At 37.0% G+C, this 21,687-nt stretch overlaps 1 protein-coding gene across 1 annotated transcript in view; it reads right to left on the reverse strand.

Moving 5' to 3' along the window:
* The window catches only part of trpc5a (transient receptor potential cation channel, subfamily C, member 5a), a 137,613-nt gene that overhangs the window by 61,636 nt on the left and 54,290 nt on the right, over positions 1-21,687 (reverse strand). Inside the window, exons 2-5 of the mRNA XM_032584018.1 lie at positions 8,699-8,740; positions 7,891-7,993; positions 6,603-6,853; positions 503-619 (exon numbers count right to left, since the gene is read on the reverse strand). Coding sequence (XP_032439909.1) covers positions 503-619; positions 6,603-6,853; positions 7,891-7,993; positions 8,699-8,731 — 504 coding nt within the window. The 5' untranslated portion in view covers positions 8,732-8,740. The remainder of the gene's footprint in view (positions 1-502; positions 620-6,602; positions 6,854-7,890; positions 7,994-8,698; positions 8,741-21,687) is intronic.

The following is a 21,687-nucleotide window of genomic DNA, read 5'->3' on the forward strand; positions in this document are numbered from 1 at the left end:
GGCATTTAAATTAGTTGTGTTAGCTTAGTCAACAGCAGCGGTAGCTAATCTACCGCAGCGATCACTTATTAATAATCGCAAAATAAACATCAAGCATAAAAACACAAAACTGTAACGGGTTTAATGTTCTGCTCTTTATGTAGGAAATGTTTGAGTGTTTTTGGTGTTGAACCCTGAAACATATAGTGGGTTTATGTTGTCAGTTGCTGTGGCAACACCTCTGCGTGTAGCGTAGCCGACAACAGAAAGTGAATAAAAGTGATTTTAAGTTGCTCTACAAGGGTTTTTTTACGCTATTTTTTGCCTTTCCTGTGGCACACTGCACTAAATCAACAATACAAACGTCTCAAGGTTTCATTTAGACGGTCGGCATGTACAAGAATCGTCTTTTTGCCCTTCAGTGTTGTGCGTATGCGCTAAATTTCTGGATGTAAACAGTAACATGCTTTAATTGATCTACTTGTACTGTAACTCGGTGGTTCTTGTGTTACAGAGTCATTACCTTGCGCTGGACAAGCAGCTTGATGATCTCGTAGTTGTTGGTGTGAGCAGCGAGCATGATGGGAGTTATGTCGGGGGTGAACTCTGAGAACTGGCTGTCCATCATCAGGGAGGGAACCTGAGGGGAAACCAAAGCAATTTATCTCAACAGAAGGACAACAACAGATGATAAACAGGAAACAAGCGCAACTACAGACAAGTTGGACAACACATTAATGCATTTGAATGCTCTTTTAAAAGTATAACTTTATACCGTAGTTTGTTTCAAGACCAATTTTCACCTAAACTACTTCAAGAAACTGTTTACTGATCACAACCTGGAAAAACTGGAATGATAATGAACGTTTCTCAGGTCTGTTGTGGTGCAGAAAGACCTGAATCCAAGAGCAAAACTCTCAGTTTACTGTTGTTTTGTGCTTCATCCGTCTCCTCTGGTCATGAGATAAAAACAGACACAACCTGAAGCCATAATAAAGCTTTCTGAGTTATGTTGGAGGGCCGGAGGGGGACAGCGTTGTCCTAGCTTACCCAAACAAAGCTGCAAAGAAAGCTAGCATTAATGCGAACCACGAAAAGAACGCGCTAACTATGTGGGAGGAATTATAAGTGGCAGAGTCCACATTTCTACGGTGTCTGAAGTTTCTGCTTCGCAACAACGCTAACGACTAGCCTGTAAATGGAAAGAATCCTGGAAGAATGTTTCAAAGATAGGAATCTGGTCCTGCATTGAGAAAATATTCTGGATCCTAAAAAAAGAGCAGCTCCAAAGATATACGGACGGAAAGAAGCTCGAAATTTGTTGGGTTTTTAACCAGCATTGCGACCATTAAACTTTGTATTATTATTTAAAACGCTGTACATCGTCTACAATTACTTTTTGTTTAGTTTCAGTTCAGCTTCTTTCAATAAAATATGAAACTTTAACAAAAACAGCAGGTGTGTGTCTGTATCTGGTGAATTTTTGGTTAAAACATGTTTGTTCTTCATTCAATGGGTAGAAAATCCAGAAATTTACTCAAGAGTAGAAATACTTCATAATAAAATTACACTAATAAAAGTACATTATTAAAAAAAAAAAGTTACTCAAGTGAATGTAATTGAGTAAATGTAACTAATTACCAACCAACTCTGCAGGCCAAAAATGTATCGTTATAAATGAAAAATATTTTTCCGACTGAAATGTTTTCATTTAGTAACATTGATGACAATAAGATTTGTTTTTCTATTTTAGTGAATCCACTCCCCTGGACTTACAATAAGCTCTTGTATTTGCTGAAAAGTTGCTTTTAAGTTACTTTTGTCTGTTTTCAAATGTTCTAAGATATTTACTGTAGAAACTAAACCAAAAATACTTGGAAAGATTTTGTGTTTTTGCATTGTAGTGTCATTTTCTTTGTGGAAATTAAATGAAATATTCTATGAAAAACAGCAAAAAATATATGATATTTGGATTTGTTATCATATTTATTGTTAAAACTTGAGTTTCTTTATCACAGGTTTCACTTTGAATGGCAGGACTACCACTTTAAAAAAGGTAAACATTGCATAAACACAGAAGTGAGATTATTTTGAACCTGAAAAGTCAGACAGACACTCTGAAGGTTCTTGAGAAAGACAAGGGGATGAGGAAGAGGAAGAGGAAGAGGACTGAACATGTGTGAAGTCTTTCATCTCAGAGGGAGGATGAGGAAGAGGCCTTCTCTTCATCTTTCTCGTCGTCTCATCACACCTACTGCTTTCCCCTCTCATCCGTTCTTCCTTTTCCATCCCTGCTGCTTCATCCCCATCCCTCGCTCCCTCTCACCCGCTGTCGCCTCCGTTTCCCATCTGCCCCGTCTCTTCGTACCTCTCTGCCCCGCCTGCCTCTCCGCTGCCAAAACCTTTTACTCATCTGTTCGTTCTCTCCCCTGCTCCCTCCTTCTCCTGCGGCGAGAAGACGTGTGAAAGCAGCTGCTACGAGACCGGCTCAGATTAAACACACAGAGACGGAAATAAACGCAAATTTAAGCAAAACACTGGAAAAAGATGCAATGAAAGAGTTAAAGAAATGTCTGGTTGTGTGTAGGAATGTGTTTATGATTTTTTTCAAAAAACCCATTAAGAAGCAGGCTTGTTAATTTGCTAAAAATTAATATTAGTAGCATGCTGTTGTATCTGCAGTCTCGTAGCAACGTTACACTGTAAAAACACAAAACTATTTTCGTCTAGTTTCTGGTGCAAATCTCTCAGTTCACTGGAAATAAGACAAAACCAAACTACAAGTAACTTTCCAGCAAGAAATATTAGCTTGTTTTAAGTCAATAATTCCTTAATTTTGATGAAGAATACGAGTTACGCTGGCAGATTACTTCACTTGTAACATGAAATGTATATTAATGAATTATTAACTTAGCAGAAACTGAAAAGTTACTTTTAAGTTTGTTTTTGTCTTATTTAAAGTGTTCTAAGAAATTTGCACAAAAAAAATATGAAGATTTTGTGTTTTTGCAGTGATCGATGTTTGGATATTTGCTGCTGATACGTTTAGCCATATTTTTCAGAATTTTCTCACTAAGTGTACTTATATTTTCACAGTTTTCTATAAATTTGATATTTTTCATGTAATATTTCTCCATCCAGAAACGTTTGTTATTGTAAAATATCTTAGAAAAATAAACAAAAACACTGAAGTCATTGATGTAATTTTCTGAAAACAAGCTCCACGTTGCCTTGTTGGGAACCGGATTGGCCAGAATTTCAATAAAAACATTATTTTAGGAAGAACCTGTCAGTTTTGTTTCAGGTTAAAACAGAATCTGGAAACTTTCTAGCGTCCAGTCGTGTCGTTTCTCTGACCTGAGCGACGTCTGAATCCATTACAGCAGAAAGAAAAGCTGATAAACTGCAGCTGGAGCCCGAAAAGTCAATTAAAAGCAAATCTGCAGAAAGTGAGCGCAGCAAATTCTGCTTTCTGCTGACCCAGTTGGAGCATATTTTGGCTCATGAGCTCCGGTTTAAAGTAAATAAAAGTGAAGTGAAGTGGCTGTCAGCAAATACAGACGGCAAACTTAGACAAAAATTTACTTTGGACTCCAGTTCGCACTGAAAATATTCAGACATCAAAGCGAAAGTCATTTCCTCATCCTCACACTCTTCCTCTCCCTTCTTGACTTCATTTCCTTCCCTCCATCTTTTTCCCCATCTCTTAAAACTACACAGTTCCTTTTTTTATTTTAACTTTTATTTCTATTTTTATTGAAAACGCAGTGACTGGGGAGCTTGTTGCAAATGAAGCCATTTAAATATCGAAATGTAAAAATCAGGATGTAAAACATGAAAGTTCTGCTAATTCATCAATTTAAGGATTAATTTTAATTTAAAAAACAAGCTGCTACGATATAAATAATAGTAAACACATTAAAAAGGAAATGTAGATGAAAACTTTAAGAGGTTCATGAGTTCATGACCTTAAGATCCGGTTTAAAGGACAGCGATGCCAAGAAAAGCAAAACCACAAAATGAAAGTTTCTGAATTTTCCTGGTCAAAAATTTTACTTTAATGCAATTAAAATGTTTTACATTTATTTTAAGATAAATTTCTATGGTATGTTTAATTTTTTTTAAATTTAATTATAATAAAGAATTTTATAAAGCTTTTGAACTGAAATATTTATTGTTTTCTTAATATAATTTTAAATTTTTGTTAGTTTTAATTTTAATTAATAGCATATCTATTTTAAATGTGTACATTTTAATATTATTTTAAAAAATTCAAAAATGTTTGGAAATAAAATCTGTTTTTACTATAATTTCTTTATTTTGCTTTTTAATTACATAAAAAAATTATTATTAATTTATATATATTTTTTTATTAATATTTAAATTTAATTTAATTTGTTTTGTCTTTTTATACATTTTTTGTTGATTTTCGTTCGATGATCTGAAGGAGTCAAATGTGAAAGAAAAGCAAAACAGAATAAATCTGAATTTTGTTTACACAACGCTCTATGCAATTGCATTTTTGTAATGCTTTTAAAAATAAAAAAAAACAAAGAAAAATGGCAGAAAAGAGAAAAAAATCAGAGAAAAAAACCCAAAAAGACACAAAAGTGAGAAATATTCCCACAATCCTCTGCTTCAGGGAGAGGTTTGTAGTCATGGTGATACAGATTCCTGAAACATGAACTATCAGAAAAACTCTCGTTCTGTTTAGAGGAGAAAAAGATTCATTTGTGTTTTCCTTCTTCTTCTCTTTTCACTCCTTCATTATTCCTTCTCTCTCTCTAGTCTCTCGCTCTGATTTCCTGTCTCTCAATGAACTGATGTTTCCCCCTCAAGTCCCTGAACAGCTGCACTTCACTAAAACAGAGGATGCTGGTTTTTTTCTCTGAGAAAATACAGAAACAAAAATGCATCAGGCAGACAAACATCCTCTCTGTCTGCAAATCCTATTTCACAGTTTGTCTACTAAAGAGCTCTTTAATTTTCCTCGTCTCAGCAAAACGCGGCACGGAGCTTTACAACGAATGAATGTGCAGCTCATTATCTCTCCCTCACACGCATTCAGATGGAAAAACAAAAAACGTGAAGCACATCCACAGATGAGCAATGAGTGATGAGTGATGTACGACGGCGCATTAGCAAACTGGAGGTGGGAACAACAGGAGAGAAAAAGGGTTCGTTTTTTTGTCTTGATGGTTTTTCTGGCAAATTTTGGACTTTCCAAGTTTTTTTACACAAAATTTCAAATTCATTTTTGAGTTTTTCTTGGAAATGTTGGACTTCAGAATTTTTTTTTAATTAATTAATAAAATTTTAACCCTCTATGGCATGACTTTTTATTTTTTGGGGGAAAAAATATTTTCCTGCATTCTTTGGGAGCTTGGTGGTCCCTAATTACATGTCAATCATAAAATCGGACTCTGACACCTCCTGGAACCAGATTTGGGTTTGTTGCCTCAGGGTAACATTGGTCTAGAACACCAAGATTTTCTACACTGATTATGAGAAATGAAATACAAATCAAACAAAAACTATATTCATAAAAAAACTTTTTTTTGGACAAAAATATGTCAAAAATCATGCCCCCCAAAAAATAAAATAAAAGGGCCAAGGTGAGGTACAGATATGTGGTTTGTTGCCTGAGGGCAACGCCATGCCATAGAGGGTTAAATTAATTAATTTTTGGACAAATTTTTTACATTTCAAATTCAGAAGTTTTATTATTTTTTCTAGAAGTTTTCTGAGCTTAATCTTAGAATTTCTCAGGTTTTTTCTTGGATATTTTTGACTTTTCAAACTCAGAATATTCTGCGGGTTTTTTTCTTGAACATTTTTTTAGATTTACCAGAAAATTTCAGAAGTTTTTTTCTAGTAAATTTTTAACTTTCTATGTTTCTTATATTTTTTTATTTTTATTTTTGTTTTCAAATTCAGAAATTTCTATGCTTGTTTTTTAGAAAATTTCAGAGATTATTCTCAACATTTCTGAGCTTTCTTTTCCTTGCAAATTTTTGACTTTTCAAACTGAAATTTCAACATTTGTTTCTATCAATGAATAAAATTTTACTTGCATAGCACATTTCAGCAGGAAGGCATTTCAAAGTGCTTTACATCATATCAAACACAGAAACACAAAGTCATCAAGTGGGGGCTTCTTGCTTTTGCATCCATAAAAGGTTTACTGGTTACACTCCCACTGTGTTATATGGAACAAAATACCTATTGCTATTTTTATTCCCACTCACGCTCACAATCACACGGTTTAAAACGATGTAAACAGCCTTTCAACAGGCTTCCGGCACCAGGCTCTGTACATCTCTTTCATGGAATTTCGAGCTGGGACTCCACCGTCCCTCACGGATTTTTGTGCAATTCTATGGTCAAGGCTAGGCATGTGTTTCTAGAAAACTTCAGAGTTTTTACTTGGATATTTCCAGCTTTTGAAACTCAGAATTTTCTGTGTTTTTTTTTCTAGAAAATGTATGAGGTCAATCTCAGAATTTCAGGGGTTTTTTTCTTTTATCTTTTTACTTTTCTCTGAATCTACCTGGTCCCTAATACGCCGTCGTCCTAACGTGCCTGGATGCAGCAGATGTTTCCGCCGTTGGTTCTGAGCTCACCTGCTTCTCGCCGCTCGGCCTCCTGTGCGACAGCAGCAGCTCCACGGCGCCCACCACCTCCTTCCTGATGGCGTACAGCAGGGCGTCGCCCGTGTGGATGCCGTGGTCCAGCAGGAGCTCCATGATCTCCAGGTTCTCGTTCTCGATGGCGATGAGCAGCGCGCTGCGGCCCAGCGGGTCCAGACAGTTCACGTCCATGTTGTAGTAAACCTCGGCCTCGCGCAGGGCGTGTTTGACGCCGGCATAGTCACCTGAGGAGGGAACACAGGCAGGAAGCTGAAGCCTGGGGAGTGGATGTTCGCTGCAAAAACACAAAATATTACCAAGTATTTCTGCGCAAGATTCTTACAAGTAACTTTTCAACAAGACATAAGAGCCTTAAAGTCAACGATTCCTTTTTGTTTACTTTGTTTTTTTAAAGTACTAGTTTCACTGGAAAATTATTTCACTTATAGCAAGACATTTTTCCACATTGCAAGTGAAAATAGCTGCCAGTGGAGATAGTACTTTTGATTACTAAGGACTCATTGACTGTAAAGTTACTTGTAACTTAGTTTTGTCTTATTCCAAATGTACTAAGATATTTAAGAATAAACAAAAAATACTTGGTAAGGTTTTGTGATTTTGCAGTGTTTCTCTCAAGTACTGCACAAGATATAAGAACTTAAGTAAATACTTCCTTGATGTTGATGAAAATTTGTTCTGTTGGCAGATACATTAACTTATAACATGATAGGTTCTCCATGTCATAAGGAAAATAATCTGCCAAAGGAACCAGAACTTTTTCATCAATATCAAGGAATTATTGGAATTACAATTATAATAATAATTATTAGGAATTAAAACAAGTCCCTATATCTTGCTGAAAAGTTACTTTTAGGTTTTGTCTTAATTCAAGTTTATTTAGATATTTTCACTACAAATGAGACTAAAAATACTTGGAAATATTTGGTGTTTTTGCAGTGCAGTTATCCGGCCATCTTATTTAAATCTTAGAAGAAAAACGGGTAAAATGTTGCCTTGAATCTCTTACTATCAGCCAGTTTTATTAGAAAGATTTATGGCAGATCTGATCAATTTGTTTTTGCTCTGAAAGAGGCAAACAGCGGCGGTGAAGGACATGCAGATGGTTTGCTGAGGATGGTGTTGCAGAGCGGCTGACAGCCTGAGCGACCGGCTGCTCGGCCATCAGCATCGTTTCATGGGTGACTGGACGTCCACAGCGCAGGTGTGCAGGGAACAAACTGATAAACATTCGGCTGCAGGAGCTTCTCCCTGCGTGTTTTACCTTTCTCCACAGCGGTGAGGTAGGCCCGCTCCTCAGCTGACAGCTCCACTTCAGCTCGGACGATCTGAAGCGGGATGCGGTCGCGGTACGGCGAATAGGTCGCCTAAAGACGGAGAGGGAGGCATAAAAAACAAACTGTTGTGATTAAGAGATGAGGGAACTAAAATCATTTAAAAAACTGCTAAACCTTCCTCAAAATGCGATTTTCTTTCTCACATTCTTAAATTAGCTTAAATTAGGTTTGTGCAGAATAGTCATGAGTAGTCAGTACCTTACCTACAATTGACAGCAAGGACAGAAATCTCAACTTGGAGAATTTTGGACAATTTTTTTCTGTTTTCTTTTTTAAGTCAAGTTAGAAATTATGAGAAATTTCCAACATTTTAAGATTAAAATTAAAAAAATGCCAGATGAAGTTTTTTTTCTCACCTTTTTAGCTTTGCATTGTGCAGTTGTTTGCACTGTTGCCATTTTTGTTGCCATTTTCTCGATTAAACTTAATCCGTGTCTGTTTAACTGCAGAAGCATCACTTAATCTGTGACATTCTCCCACTTCTGTGCATTTTAATTGTCCTGAGTTGTTTGTAGCTATCATACATAGTAACATTGCTTTTGCTCTGGATGTACTCTGAAACTAATTACTAGCTATCCTCATTATAAATTTAACTTCAAGATTTTGAGTGGAAGTTTTCACTGCCTTAAACAACAATCAGTTAATTGAATAATAAATTAAAATGAGATCGATATAATTATTTTAAAACAAAATGTTTCTGTTTGGTTGTTATTGTTGCCGGTGTTTTTAACTCACCTTTTTGTAGTACAGCTGTGTCATTGGATTCATCTGGACAGTCTGGAGAAAAAGAAGGAGGCAAAAATAAATAAACAGTTAATACTTAAAACCCAGAAAGGAGAGCATGTTGATGTGGGTGGCTGCCCAGGGCGGCAGTGGAACAACGGTGGGAATTTTAAAAAATCTATTCATATGTCATAGGAACATTTAATAAAATGTTATTTAATCCCTGCTTGCCTTTTTAAAAAATACTTTGGTCACAATTTGGATATTGTCAAGACTACACACACACACGTGTGCATATATACAGTATATGTACAGTACAGACCAAAAGTTTGGACACACCTTTTAATTCAATGAGTTTCCTTTATTTTCATGACTATTGACATTGTAGATTCACACTGAAGGCATCAAAACTATGAATAACACATGTGGAAATATGCACTAAACAAAAAAGTGTAAAACAACTGAAAATACCCCTTATATTCTAGTTTCTTCAAAGTAGCAACCTTTTGCTGTGATTACTGCTTTGCACACACACTGCATTTTCTTGATGAGCTTCAAGAGGTAGTCACCTGAAATGGTTTTCACTTCATAGGTGTGCCCTGTCAGGTTAATAAGTGGGATTTATTGCCTTATAAATAGTCATGAAAATAAAGAAAACCCATTGAATTAGAAGGTGTGTCCAAACTTTTGGTCTGTACTGTATATATACAGTATATATAGAGAGAGAGACACAGAGAGAGAGATATCTGTATATATATATATAGCTCTGGAAAAAAATTAAAGACCACTTAAAATGATCAGTTTCTCTGATTTTACTTTTTATAGGTATGTCTGAGTAAAATGAACATTGTTCTTTTATTTTACGAACTACTGACAACATGTCTCTGAAATTCCAAGCAAATATTTTACAGAAAATGAGAAACGGTCAAAATAATGAAAAAGATTCAGCGCTTTCAGACCTGAAATAATGCAAAGAAAACAAGTTTATATTCATTTAGAAACAACAATACTAAAGTTTTAACACAGGAAGAGTTCAGAAATCAATATTTGGTGGAATAACCAGGAGCTTATCAATGGGGTTCAGTGCAGTAGGCTTTTCATTTTTTCCAGAGCTGTATGTGCAAAATAGAACATATTTATTATTTATTGTCCCAAAATGTGGAAATCTTTGTAAGTTGACAGGAAATCAAACCAAGGAGATTCACGCAAAGACAGAATATATCACAAATAAGGACAGAATAAAGAATAAAAGTAATGTAAGGGCAACATTTCAACATAAAAAACAGTGTACTTCAGTCCAGAGGAATGTATCAAATTGGTTAAATCAAAACCAAAACACGAATGTCTATTTGCAATGCAAAGACAGACTATTTACAATTAGAAACGATTCAAACTGTTGCAAATTGCAGCAAACATAAATCAAAAACTGCAGGTTTTCAGTCATTTTCTGAACGTTAATGTGACGGAGGTATTTGAACATGTTGAACATGCCACTGCTTCCGTCTGTATTATGTATAATCTCGTCAAAAGCTGACAGGAAGCAAATGTCTGCCTGTACGTTGAGTGAAATCAACAGTCAGCCTACAGAGAGCAGATATGTCTCCTCCCACACTGACACCGTCTCCAGTTATTACATGTAATCCCCATAAACCGCAGCCAAACGCAGGCCGCGCAGCTCCTCTTGTTTGCACGTGTGTGTGTGTGTGTGTGCCTTTATTTGTTCAAGACTTTACACACATTAACTTGCTGCGCCATAATTACCCCGTATTTGTTTATTTTGTGAAGCAGCGTACAAGGCAGACGATGCACTTTCTACACTCTCCAGCGCAGAGCGGCATTAATTTTACATCAGTGGGAGGCAGTCGAACTGAATGCTGATGAAGAAAAGAACACAATGAAGCAGTATGCATGTGTGTGCTGGGGTGAGAGAGGGCCTAATTAAAGTATGCTGTTGTTCCGAAAGCCAAGGGAAAAAAAACTGTTAATCTCAAAAGAAAAGCTTTGAGCTTGTTTTACATCTAAACGTCATTAAACAAACTGCAGTCTGCGCAGGTGTTCGATTCCAGCTGTTCTCTCAGCAGAGGACAGGAACGAAAGTCACAAGTTATTCTCTGAGATTATATGAGCACATTTTTATAAACCCTTCTATTGCCTCTCACTCCTGCTCATCTTTATCGACCGTCTCGTAGCAGCTGCAGTAATCATTCTTGGAAGTTTATCTTGTGCCATCTGGCAACCGACGCACACTTTGATCATCAAAGTCATAATCTGAACGGAAGATGTTTTCTGTGGCTGTTCTTAATAATAGTTTAAGTTTTTTAATAGTCAACCAACAAGAAACAATCCAGGTTAACCAAGAGAGGTGTTCACTCTGCTGTTTTCTGTTAAATATTTAAAGGGGCGTATCATGCAACATTTACATTTTGTGCATTTTTTGTACTTCCATTTGGTTCCTAACTGCTTCTAAAAGCAACCCAAGTGCTTAAAAGAACCACCGAAACATTTTTAGTAATAAGTTAATATTTTTTGGTGAGCCATTTCAAAAACCTTCCAATTGCTGAGTCACACTGCGCCGTTACCTAGCAACCCCAGCCAAACCCAGCCGGTCACCTAGCAACCCGAGCAGAGTTTGAGCACGTTTGGTCAGGTGGTTTTACCGCTGTATGTGCTGTACAATGGCTGCTGGAAAAGACAAAAAAAAAAAGTGTTTTGTTGTTGACTCACTACCGAGAAACCACTGGCTGCATTCTTGTTGGTTGTGGAGGAGGCTCCACTTCTGCTGTTCAAAGACGTACAGTTGTATAATAGCGCATCTGTTTGCAGCCATTTTCATGTGCTAGGGGGCGTGGCCTTTCCCAGATACTAAAAAAACATTAACGTTTTGGACGTCTAAGCAGCTTCATTTGACATCTGGGTCAATTAAGACAACAGAACCACCTCATGTGGATCCGATTTCACTGTATAAAAATTGTGAAATATCTATAAAAATTTCCAGATTTTCTCTTCCTTTGCATTAAATACACAGCAGGTTTTCAGTACTTTTTCTAGGCCGTTGTACGACCGGCCTTTAGCTCTGATAAATGGTCCAAACTTCTTTTAAAATCAGTTGAGGCCATTTAAACGGTTATCTAAACTGCAGATCTAGTTAGGAATTTCTACTGCAGTTATAGCTCCTAACTTTTGAGCTGTTGTGAGAGCAGCAGCGTTGCAGATGGTGGCCAGACTGCAGGCTCATCATGAACAGAATCTCACAGATGACAGAAATGTTAACGCCACAGATCTGAGTCAGGGCCTCGGACCGCTGGAGAAAATTTTATCTGTTCCGACACAGATCTGGAGGCTGCAGAGTTATTCTTCAGAGACTCTGCTGGTTAAACATGAGGAATGGAAAGAGACTCTTTTGATTCTTTATGATTTTGGGGATGGTACGCTACATGAACGGCAAATTTACAAATCAGTTGAGGGAAAACGAAAGTGAAAAACCACGACGGTTCAGTTCGTTCAAAATGAAGCAGCTTTAAGATGCTTGTTTTGATGTTTCACCTGTTTTCAAAAACTGCTGCTTATTAAGGAAACATTTAAGAAATTCTATTATAACATTGCAAAATTATCTTGACATAAGTGAAATAATCTGCCAGTGCAACTAACACTTTTAATATTAAGTAATTAACTTATAAGAAGCTCCAATATTTTGCTGAAAAGTTTTTTATAAGGTGGCGAACACCCTCTAGTTTCACTGCAAAAACTAAATCTTACCAAGTATTCTTGGTCTAATTTTTAAATAAAATATCTCAGTACACTTTAAACAAGGCACAATTAATTTACAAGTTATTTTTTAAACAAGAAACATGTGCTTATTTTAACTAATACTCATAAAAAGTACTGGTCCCACTTGCAGATTCTTTCACTTACACCAAGACAAAAGAATCTGCCAGTGGAAGTAGTAGTACTTTTTAGTAATTACTTACTCATAATAAGCTCTTATATCTTGCTAAAAAAGTTACTTGTAATTTAGTTTTGTCTTATTTCATGTGTACTAAGGTATTTGCCTTGATGACTCAGCTGAAAAAAATACAATTGGGTAAAAATATTCCTCATAGAGATGTAAAAAGTTTAGGGAGGGATTATCTTCTCAGGTTAGTTTGGAAACAAAATCATAAAAACTGCCTTTTGTATTTACTCAGGTTATCTTTGATATTAAAGTTCGTCTGATGTTCTGAAACATGCAAGTGAGCCAAAAAAACATTTCTTAAACTGAAGAAATCTGTCAGGGGGCAAATTTCTTTTCACAGCGCTGCGTCTCGGATTGAACTGAGCCTCCCTGCGGTGAAAGCTCATTTTAGCCGCTTCTGTTCGCAATCTCATTCTTTATTCCAGGCGATACAGCGGGAATGTAGCCGACTGGTGAATGAAAAGCGCTTCCTTTCACTTCTTTGTCATGACATCGTCTGTATTAGAAGATCAGTTGTTGAACTGAGATGTGAAAGTCCCAAACATTGAGTTCGGTTAGAGCGGAGAGTCAAACTCATTTTCAGTTTGAGCCATGAAAGGCCTGAGAGGGCCAAGAATGTAACGATAAAACCCATTAACTGAGATTTAACATATCAATAAGTTCTTAAAATTAAATAATATTGAACATCTTTTCACACTGATCAATCCCTCCAGGATTACACGTTTGTTTTTTGAAATTTTCTATAATATAAATGACAGATTTTGTGTTAATGTAGGAATATTTGCAAAGAATTTTGCAATATTTGCACTTATGTAAGACAGTAAATGTGACTTTGTGTTACTTTCCATATCGATCACGGACTACAACTTCAGATCAAGTAAGACTGAGCAGGCAGTTTAGTAGAAGTAAAATATACTGCCACCTGCAGGCGGGAGTTAGCATAACTTAAACCCAGTATTTGACAAATTTTGAAGAAAATTTGCTATAAAAACTATACTAGAGACCCTGAAAAAAATAATCTCAGAATTCAGATTTTTTTATATTCTCACTTGTTTAAAAAGTCAAAAAAAGTTTAATTAAGTTTAATTTAGTTTAATTTGTGTGAATTTGCGCAATCATAGAACTGCAAAAAATTGGAGACTGATTGATGTTATTTGGCACCAAACAGATACAAACTGCTTTGATTTGATTTTTAATATAATAATTAAGCACATAAATATTATTTTCAAGGTTCTATGATGGGCCGAATTTGGCCCCTGGGCCTTGAGTTTGAAACAGCTGGATAACATGGCTGAAAAACATATCACAATATAAGCATTTCACATTAGCTGATATTGACAATTATTGATTAGCTTTTTGTTTTAAATATCTGAAACACTGACAAACTGGCGTCATGACTTTTCCTGTTTTATCCAATTTTCTCTCCACAACGTTGCTTTTAATTTTTAAGCAGTTATGAGGCACAGAGGCGTAACTTAAACTGCTGCTACAAAAGTTACTTAGCAGGTTGTTGCTAGGTAACCGCAAGTTACTCGGCAGGTCGTTGCTAGGTAACCAAAGAGTGAACGAGTGAGTGAGTTAGTAGATTCCGCTAACCTTCTTGCTTCGCTGGCCATGGGAGGTTGAGAGGTGTTTACCCCAGAATGCTGTGTGGTTCTGGATCTGAACAACACAGATCTGATTTTTTTCAAAAGCGACCCAAATCCCTTGGATATGTGGTTCTAAGTCCGATCCGTTTCTGATCTTTTTAAATCTACACTGGACTGAACGTCATTGATACTCGACAAATGTCACTATTCTGCGCAAGCGGGAAGAAAAACAACCAACATGGCGGACGACAGTGAGGTTTAAGTTTTTAATGTGCTGCTCCGTTTCAGACTTTTTTATGCATTAATTTAACAATTTCAAACAACTTTAAAATCGTGAGCTATGCTCCACCGTTAGCATCCATGTTTACTTCCACAAACATTTCTTTTTAACACTGAGAACGCTCTCTATGTGTGACGTTATTGCGCCCTCTACTGCGCATGCGGGACACTTTCCGCTCACTTGCAGTTCACACAGGAGGTCACATATTCGGAAGTGTGAAAACAAAAAAAATATTTCACAAAAAGTTTGATTTGGGCCACTTCAGTAACCTTACAGAGTTTCGATCATTAGCAAATCAAATTAATGCATGAAAAAATCTGAACCGTCTTCCTGCCCTCATGAAGACCCCAAACATTTCCACCCCGCAGAGGCTACAAACTCACACCCACTGCGGCTCCAGACACTTGTAGCTCTTCATCCTGTCAAGTTCAAGCACAGTTTGCCTCTTTGAAGAAGAGTGACAAATCACTGCCGGGGAGACACACACACTCTCACACTCACACACACACGTCCCCTGAATCCCAAATCGGAGCCGGGAGAACTCCCCTGAATGACCAGCTGTCAGGTTATCTGCTCGCCGCCTCGAGTCGTTGCAAATCAAAGATCTATTCATCAGAGGATCAAGTTTGTAGAAAGAAGAAAGAGAACGTCTCCGCTGTCAGCTCCGCCTTTATCAGCGGCTGACAGACAAATTATTGCCTCCAGATACCACCGATGTCAAGTGCACTAAAAATGACTGACTCGCTGACTGCTGAAGGCAGCTTTGGAGTAGAAGTGTTTCCAGTGATTACTCAGAGGCAGGAGCTGCAAAACATCGATGGTTCCAACACTTTAAGATCACTATTCTTCTTCTTTCTTAAACAAGAAGGTTGTTTAGATCAGTGGTTATCAAAGTGGGGGTCGCAGGCTCCTGGGGGCCACTAAGTGCTGCTGTGGGCTGCAGGAAGTTGGAGGGAAGATGAGGAAAACGATGCAAAATAAATTTTTAAAAATCATAATTTTTCATTTTTGAATGAAATGAAAGTTAAACTAATAAATAAAATGTTATTTATGATGCTCATTTTCTGATTTACTGCCAGTCAAATTCATCTTAGCTCATCAAGCCAGCAAGAAATAAAAGTTTCTGACAAGACAAAAAAAACAACATAAAAACTGTGGGAATAAAATAACATTGGATGAGATTAAAGTAAATATTACAAATTTTAGTCAAAATGGTGGGTCATAATGAAAAATGTTATCTGGTGGTGGTAAAGTTATATTGTATTATCTGATATAAAAATTTTCCACCACAGAAGTAAAACAAGGCAGCATTTATGCAAAATGAATGTATTAATTATTAAAAAGTGAACCAAAATCATAATAAAAGTTGATGTTTCTTGACATATTTTGTAGAATTATCTGTGGATTTGTAAAGGTGGCCCCCGGCCAGATGTTAGCGCTGTTTGGGGGCTCAGGCATAGATACGCTTGGTAACATCTGGTTTGGATTTGACACACAGGAAGCAGAAAACATGTTGTGTTTGTGAGCGCTAACCTGACGTTCCTGCTTTTGATTCATTTGTACCGATTTGCCTCCCGGCCAGGATGACCTTGGGCTGCGGCAGAATGAAGTGAAGTGGATAAAACACAGCGACATTCGCTAAATGGACCCGGCTCGCTCTGAGAGCCACTTGACCTGCTGGTGTTCCCTGTTATCGCTGCGGCCGGTCGAGCCCGGCTGGAAAAGCTGCTGCAGTTCATGTGTGAGGCCTCTGGGTCATTCTGACCCTGCAGAAGATTTAAATATGATATCAACATCCTGTCATTGGATTATTGCCCAAGTATTGTACTGTTTTATCATAATTAACCATAAAAAATTCTGCATCTTGTTGCTTTTCATACAATGTCAATAAAAAAAAAACTGAACAATGTGATTTTTTTGTAGTTTCATAAATATTATAACATGTTTTTCTTGTCAAAAATACAAATATTATTTATGTTTGAAAAAAACTGTCCAAAAAATTGTTGAAGTCAAATTTCTGGATGCATCTAATGAAAATTAAGAAATCTGAATTTAACATCAGTTGCTTTTTTTCTTCCATTGTTTTGCCTGTTTTCTCTGAGACCAGTGATTATTATTCTTTGAAAGGTGATTTTTTTTTTCATTGATTTTTAATTTTTATGTTTACGTAGACTTTGGTTGTTCTTGAAATTTGGTTGTCGTTGAATTCAATGAGAAAGTGTGTCCAACCTTTTGGTCTGTATTGAGTACAGACCAAAGGTTTGGACACACAGTTGTGTCCAAACCTTTGGTCTGTACTGTATATATACAGCATATATACTGTATATATATAATATTTCCTCCTGTATCCTGCAGGGCTCTTTAGAAAGGGGAGAGCGGTGGCGATCTGTCCCGCCTGCAGCCTGTGCTGCTGATGGTTTGTTAATGTTTACATTATGTGGGTGAGATTTGGGTGAACGGATGCCATTAATTCTGCAGTGTGTCGGACGAGGAGTTGCTGGAATGCAGATGAGGTGAGAATCTGCAAAGTGAGGCAGATTTTATGCTGACTGCTTTAAAATGCTCCACAGACCGTGCTACAGCATTGCAGATAAAGTCCTGCCTTATCTTTATTCCATCGTTTCTCTCTTTCTCCACACTTTTCCTTTTCTATTTGGACTTGCAGAAGTTATTTTAGCAGTCTGGACAGCTGCTCTCATTACTTTCCATCCATCCTTGGCTTTCCTTTTTTATTGCCCTCCATGTTGATCTAACTGGGCCGTTTCTTGAACCACTTACCCGACTTCCACCTGCTTTTTGCAACAATAATAATAATAAAAAAAACTCTACAGTCCCTCTTCTTCTTCTTATCTTCCTCACTCAGATATCACTTTCTAGCCAGAACATTTTCGCTCAGTACTTCCTTCAGATTTTCTGCTCTAATTTCTGAATGTCATTTCTGTTCCTGGCGCATAAAAACTCTCCATCTTGACCTCAACTCTCCGTAAAAGTCACATCCACTGTGATTCAGCTCATCGATTCTGTTCGCGCCTCGCAATAAAATCAAATCTCTGATTCTCCACCGACTGTTTCCTTTTACCTTCTACATTACGAAGAGTATATTTTCACTCAGCAGAGTCATTTCTTAATGGTGCTCTACAGTTTATTTGTTGAACATATTAAATGAGGCAGTGTGAAAAATTAAATATAAAGAGAAAATATTTGTCACTTTATATTTGAATTTCTTTTGCATTAAGAAATTCTTATAAACCGGAGAGGTATTCTCGAAACACAAGAAGTTAATTTCAAGTTTTACTGGAAATGTACTGCATATTTAAATACAGTGAGAAAAACATTGCGATATTATTAAATTATATTGTAATTAGGTATGTCATGATACATTTTTTCCAGTAATTATTGCAATAAACAATAATATTGTTGTTTTGAGACGATTTTCAAGTACTTCCTAACAAAGAACAATAAACTTTACTTTCGTAAAAAAAACACTTAACATTGGGACTGGAAGATATATTAAAAAATAAAATAAAATAAACAAAGAAAATCTTCAAAAAGAGCAAATAAAATGGAAATAAAAAGCACAAGCAACCGAAACAATAAATTAAACGGATATTGTACACAAATTGCTCTTCAAAATATATTAATAATCAGAATGGAAATTATCGAGCTCATTTTAATTTAGCATGCTGATAGTATACTTCTCTAAAAAAATAAATAGTTTTATTGTTTATCTTAGAAAAATCCATGAGTGAAAGCAGAATTTACTCCACTTAGATTTATTTTTGCCAAAATGCAAATGGCAGGACACAAAAGTCTTTCAGAGCAACAACTTTCCCGTCTCAAACCGGCTGTTTTAATTAGTAAACAATATTTTCCCGTCAGAATCTGCCTCCGATTTTGCATTTCAAAAACTCCTCGCAGCAAAGATCCAACACTGTCGTATTTCCCAACTCCTTCAGTGTAAGTAGGTCAATTCAGAGACCTCCCCATCGTGTGCACATGAATGTGCGCCTGTTGGTATGATGTAACAGCGATATGCAAACTACTCTGCTGTCTGTGAGTTGTGTTTACAGCAGAGTTTTTGCTCAACGCTATTCTGGCGGCTTTGGACCTCGACTGGGAGGAAGAACGCTCACTTCGCCACAGCAGGTCACTAGAGTCACAAAGGCATTTCAGTAATTATGCTTCTGATATTTACAATACCAGGAAAGTGACATAAACACTTTTAACATCAATTAGTTTATGAAGGCAGTCTGGAAAAGAGTCATGTCTAGCGACATCTGTGGGCCAGGTGTGGTAATTACTTCATTTTCAAGTAAAACTGCAAAGAAATACAGTATGTTGTGTAGTTTATTTATTTAAGCTTTCTCTAACCAAATAATTTATGTAGCAAAATGACTAGGAGCTGCATTTCCATTCATTTGCACAAATTAAAAATATGAAAATAAATTTGCTTAATGGAAAAACTCCAATTTTGAAAAAGAAAACTAAAAATTTTTCTGGATATAAAGTGTTTGTGGGAGGATGAGGTGTTTTTTTTTTGACTACATTGAAATAAAAGTATTTTGTAAAACTGCAATAGAGGCACTTTTTTAGCATCATGTGATCAACAATCGGATGTTACTACTGGCGGAAATTATGAAAAAGACGACAGAAAGTTGGATAATGATGATGGAGCTAGTTATCACATGAACAAGCTTATTCACATAAGATTTCAATTCTGTTTCTAATTTAATGGAAACAAATCAACTGCAAAATTATGTTTTTTCAACATTAGCAGGAATATCAAAAAAGATTTCCGTACATTTGTAATGGAAACATAGCTATAATATTACAAGTTAACGCAGGAAAAAAAACACATTTACTCCAAACTATCTGAGAATGCAACACGAACCGAAAACACAGGCTGTGTTTCCATTATCCATAAAACTGCAAAAATAAATGTGCGTAATACATAAATGTCAATATCGGGAAAATCTCAAGTCTTTTTAATACATTTTCACACGAGAATGAGGCGGTTAAAACATTTGCAAAACTTGAAGTGGAAGCACGTTTTTCACTTCACATGATTCATGTGAGCAGCAACTGCATGTTACTACAGGAAGAAACGACAAAGACGGCAACAGGAAGTGGTTGGAAGATGAGAGTGCAGCATGCTTTTTAGAGCCTTATCACGTGAACAAACTTATTCATGCGTTATTTTAATTGCTTTTCTTGAATAATAGAACAACTGCTAAATTGTCTTTTATCAACATCAGTGGGAATATTGACAAAGTTCTCCACACATTTGTATGGAAACGCAGCTACAATGTTTCTAAGCACGTTTACCCCAAACAAGCTGAGAATGCAGCATGAACAGAATAACTAAAATAAGAAGAAACCCCAGTGTGTGACAGGCAGCGACATGACATGCAGCTGATAAATAAATGCAGCAGGTCAGTGACAAGTGGAGCAGATTGCTGCAGCTACACAAGGTGAAGGTGGAGGAGACGGATATCTGCTGACAACAACATGCTGACACTTGTTCCTGCTCTGGGGTGTTGATGGGAGTCGGCGCTGCCAGCGGCAACGGCGACCTGCAGCCACTTACTCAGCAGAGCCCAGCGCCGCTTGCCGGAGTGGCACACAAACAGGAAGTAAGAGCCGCAGCAGGCGGGAGAGTTTCACCAAATCCAGACGACATTCCAGAGACGCAGAGAGGATTTACTCTAAAGCAGAAACGCAGCGAGACGTTTCGTTTTTAATTCCCTCAGAGACGATGCAGCTCAGGTTTTCAGCTATTCTGTTACCAGAGGAAAATGGTAAATACAAACTACAGCAGAAAGCAAACACTCTTTCAAGGGCAAAGTTTTATTTATCAGGACATCATAGTGTTCTGACTTCCAACAGATTCAAACCTGCCTGTCACTTTTTATTTTCCAAACATTTTATGTGCAAATTAGGGCTGCAGTCAACGATAAAAACGATTTAAAAGATTTTTATACAAGTTTACCATTAGAAACAGTGAATTTCTCTATGTCTGTAGTTCAGAACCACAGCAACGTGTCCTGGGAGGAATCCGCAGTGTTTAAATGCGACTGCAGCAACACATTCCTCCAGCCAAATGAAATGCACGAGGTGAAGCTCACAGGTAGACCAACAACAGGAGCTGCTGTAAAACCGCTCAGCCGGTCGGCGCTCGATCCCGCAGGAGGTTTAACGATACTTGTAGCAGGTGGTAAAGATTTGATAGACTTGGCCCCGAGTGTGTTAACCACAAGTTGGATGAGCTGACTTCCTGCCAAGCTCCTTCCTGCTGCTCTGCGCAAAGCAAACCAGCAGAGTCCAGAGTGAAGCTGGAGGAAAACCTCACCTCATCTTGTACATTTTACTTTATGCCAACGGCTTGATTTTAACGTTTGTTCTACATTTGATCAAAGAGGCTGAAAACGTTCTGAGTTGGTCTCATCTAGTTCATTAAAGTGATCTAAAACTCATTTTTAATTGAATATGTGCATCATTAAAAGCTATTAAATAAAGATGTAAAAGCTGAACAGAAGCGGGAAGCGTTGAAATAAAAGCTGCAGCGTAATGAGACAAAGAGCAGAAGTTTAAAAGCTGCTGCTTTTTATTTCATGTAGGAGGTTCTCTCGTCTCATCACTCATCCTTTAACATTTTAATCCTGCGCCATCCTCCACGCTCCTTCTCCTCCATCTTTGTCCTCCTGCCTTCTCTGTTTATTAACTCGTGCAGTCGCTCATTCAACTTAAACAAAAATACATGAGCTAGAAATCGATTTCTTCCTAGAAACTAAGCAGCAGTTCTCAGAGGAATTAAATTAAATATCAGGTGCTGCAAAGTAGCCAGGACTAGAGAACTGGCTACTGGCTTTCAGAAAGCACACATCTAATGCTTTCGGAAATGTTTGTGGCCAAATACATTTTTTGTAGAGTTATGATTCTTTTGAAAGTTAAAAGTGAAAGTTTGGCTTAACAACAAGCAACAAAAACAAAAATGATCTCAGCTCTGCTGTCCTTCAGACTCCAAGCAGAAAGGAAATCCATGAATCCGTCATGATTTCTATAAACTTGAGGAAAAATGCAAACTTCGATGCAAAAACACAAAATCTTACCAAGTACTTTTGGTCGAGTTTCTAATGCAAATATCTTAGTACACTGGAATAATGATAATGGAAAAGTTCTA

The sequence above is a fragment of the Xiphophorus hellerii genome, chromosome 14 (genome assembly GCF_003331165.1).
Source record: "Xiphophorus hellerii strain 12219 chromosome 14, Xiphophorus_hellerii-4.1, whole genome shotgun sequence".
In the NCBI taxonomy this organism is placed as follows: Eukaryota; Metazoa; Chordata; class Actinopteri; order Cyprinodontiformes; family Poeciliidae; genus Xiphophorus; species Xiphophorus hellerii.